Source organism: Cyrtonyx montezumae, unplaced genomic scaffold (genome assembly GCF_038088225.1).
Source record: "Cyrtonyx montezumae isolate F1298 unplaced genomic scaffold, pur_monq_1.0 scaffold_12, whole genome shotgun sequence".
NCBI classification, from domain to species: Eukaryota; Metazoa; Chordata; class Aves; order Galliformes; family Odontophoridae; genus Cyrtonyx; species Cyrtonyx montezumae.
Window position 1 is genome coordinate 16955236 of NW_027071848.1, and position 3319 is coordinate 16958554.

Consider the following 3319-nt stretch of genomic DNA (forward strand, 5'->3'; position numbering starts at 1 on the left):
TTTCATGGAATTGTAAATATTGCTGTTTTTACACTTGAGATTTTTTGTTTTAACTGCAATTGAAGATACTGAAGCAACAATACAGTATGCTGACTGCGACACTCGAGGGAACACAACCTCCTGCTGATGCCAGGGCATCGACACACGGAGCTCTCACACACTGTGAGCTCCCATGCACTGACATAAGAATAGACATTAAATTTCATGAATCTCCCAGAAAGATTTCCTCTCTGCCAATCAAATCTTGAAATTAGAAAGCAATATTTTATTTCTATTGCATTCTAATGTGGCTCCAGTGAAAGGTAAGAAGCAGCTTCGAATTTAACCATTCATGAGAGGAAGCTCTGCCTTTCAGACCAGAACTATCATCCTACAATGAAGGGAACTGGCATGCATGCAGTGAGAAGAACCCCAATCTGTTATGGACAAAACTGCCGGAAAGGGAGAACATTTTGATTCACACTGCAGTTCTGGTTGCATATAATTATGAACCAGATATGCTCTGAGAATTTATACAATTCTAAATTTTACGTTACAGCAGAATACTGAAAACAAGTGGCAATCATTTTGACTTGGTAACAAACTTAAGTGGAAGCATTTTACGTAGATCCAAAATACGCGATCCAAGTAATTCTTAGGTTATTTCATTTGATATCTCACTATGGAAAGACAAAACTTGTCTAAGATACTTTAAAGCGTTGCATCTGTTACACATATTGATTCATCAACTGTGAAACTCCCCAGTGAGTTCATTTAAAATTAATAACATAACGAGGCCTGATGTCCCATATCTAAGAGAACATAGGCCTAACTTCTGAGTAGGAAGGCAAAGCCTTCCTTCTGTTTCAATATCCAGCCAGAACTTGGTAGAGAACAGCAAACTCTTTAAAAATGATGATCAACCTAATTCATGCCGAGACATAAAATAAAAGCTACACAAGTACTTCCTCACTTACAGCAAAGTCATTGCACTGAGATTATCACAATAAATACTATACAAATCAGTACAGTTGGCCATTATTTTGAAGAGTATTCTGATGATATAAAAATGGGTTTGTGGTAACAGGACGATGTCTTTTTTTTCCTTCTTCTATATATTTTTTTTACTGTTCTAGTAAGAATTAAAAGGGAAAACATTCTGATGACAGACTGTAACATGCAGTATGGCTGAACTCAGTCACATAAACAATTTCAAATGAGGTATGCTGTTTAAATCCATTTTTAATTAGCAAACTTAATGTAAAACCGTGGCAAGCATGGCAAAGTCTGGGTTATATATTTATAACAAAAAGACCCTGAGCAACATTATAAATCTGCAGTAACACGGATGATTTTGAAGATCTCCCTTTTAAACCGCTCACTTCATTTTGGTCACTGGGGTTTGCTGTCTACAGGAGGTCAGCACATTCTGTGCTTCTGAACCCACCCCACCGCACGTCGCTTAATGAATGCACCTAAACCAAGGACACGGTCACAAGGATGGCTGGGAAGTAAGGTGTTAAGGAGCGTCCTGCCAGTCAGACATCGCTGGGCGATCTCGCTCTCTGAAACAGGTTAGAAGGAATGCAGCCACAGCAGACGAGCCACAGCGCTTTCTGTATCTCCTGGTTTCTAAAAGCATATATGACAGGGTTGATGATGGAATTGTAGGTAGCTGGCAGGAGGGTGGCATAGGTGTATATAGAAGGATAGGTGTAATCTGCTATTAAAGAATAGAGCGTAAAAGGCATCCAGCAAGCAGCAAAAGTCCCCAAAATAATGGCCAAAGTAGACACTCCTTTTCGGGTGGTCACATAGTGGGAAGTGGCCAGGAAATGGTGTTGCAAGGCAATCTGATGGGCATGGCGCATCACGATTTTACAGATCTGAATGTAGAGCTGCAGCATGAGGGCAAACATAAGCAAGAACGAGACCGAGAGGACCGCCGCGTTATTTTTAGTGAGCGGTCTGATAACACTGCAGGTGGATTCATCTCTGAGGCAGTTCCAGCCCATCACAGGCAGCAGTCCGATACAGATCGCCGCTCCCCAGAGCAACATCAGCATGACATAGGTAAAAGTGACGGTCCTCTCGGAATTGTAAGTCAAAGCGTAATACAGGGAGAGGTACCGATCGACGGTGATAGCCAGCAAGCTGCCGACGGACGCTGAGAAAGAGGCGACAATCAGTCCCACCGTCACCAGCTTCGTGGCTTCTGACCGCAGCAGGTACGCGAACACGAAATGGGCGATGAGTCCGACCCCCGCCAGGAGGTCCGCCAGCGCCAGGCTGCCGATCAGCAGGAACATGGGCGCGCGGAGCCCGGGGTTATGGGCAATGATAAGCACCACCACGGCATTCTCGCAGGAGATAAGGGTCCCCGAGGTGCACAGGACAACGTCCCAGGGGTTCACCCAGAGCCCCGGCTCTAGCACGGGAACCAGGGAGGAGCCCGAGGCATTCTCGGCTTCTGCGCGCTCCTGGGGCAGCCAGCTCGCGCTGAGCGTCGGCTCTTCATTCATTGTAACCGCGGTTCTTCAAGAGAAACACACGCTTTTACCGCCCGCAGCAGCAGCAGCACCCCGAGAGCGCGGCGGCACCGCCTGCAGCGCGGGCACTTGTTACATAAACGGCACCACAGATATGGGGGGGCGAGGGGGGAAACGGGCACCCAGAGCTGCCTGAGCACCGCTGACGGAAAGCCAACACAACGCGGCACGGCGCGGCACGGCCCCCGCCTCCGAGCACCGCTCAGCGCTACGGGTGAGGGGACGGCGGTCCTCCCCCGACCCCCATCGAGGGAAGCCCCGCCCGGGGTGCGCGTGTTGGGAGCGGGGATGGGGGGGTTGGGGGAAGGTCCTCCGAGGGCTCGCTAACTCCGCGCGGGCACCGCAACCCCCAAGCAGCCCCCCCGGCGCGCGCACACCTGTGCTCCGGCGAAGGACGACGCTCGCACGGTGCCTCGGAGGCGGCCGCCCTCCACCGCTCGGCGCGAGGGGCCGAGGGCGCAGCGCAGGTGCGCGCGCTCGCCGCCCCCCCCCACTCCCCTCGCTCTGCGCGCGCAGCCGTTCTGGTGAGGAGAGGAGAGGGGGAGGCGGCGCGCGCGGCCACGTGGGCGCCGTGAGGGAGTGGGGGTTCGCCTCGTGCCCGCGCAGGTGCCTCCCTGCGCAGAGCTGTACCAGCGAGGGCTCTGGGATATTCATTTATATACACACACACACATATATATATGTATACTTTAAACGTACTGAGAAAGAAGAGAGAAGACTCACAGACATGGCATTGAAGATCTGAGAAATTGCCTTGCAGTGAAGGATTTATATAGTTGCTCTTTTCGGTT

The 3319-nt window shown here is 50.1% G+C and overlaps 1 protein-coding gene across 1 annotated transcript; it reads right to left on the reverse strand.

The window, feature by feature from the left end:
* Positions 1–1366: 1366 nt before the first annotated feature.
* On the reverse strand, positions 1367–2501 carry GPR12 (G protein-coupled receptor 12). Its single transcript, XM_065730356.1, has one exon. The coding sequence runs from the start codon at positions 2499–2501 to the stop codon at positions 1518–1520; it is 984 nt and encodes a 327-aa protein (XP_065586428.1). The 3' UTR covers positions 1367–1517.
* Positions 2502–3319: the final 818 nt, after the last annotated feature.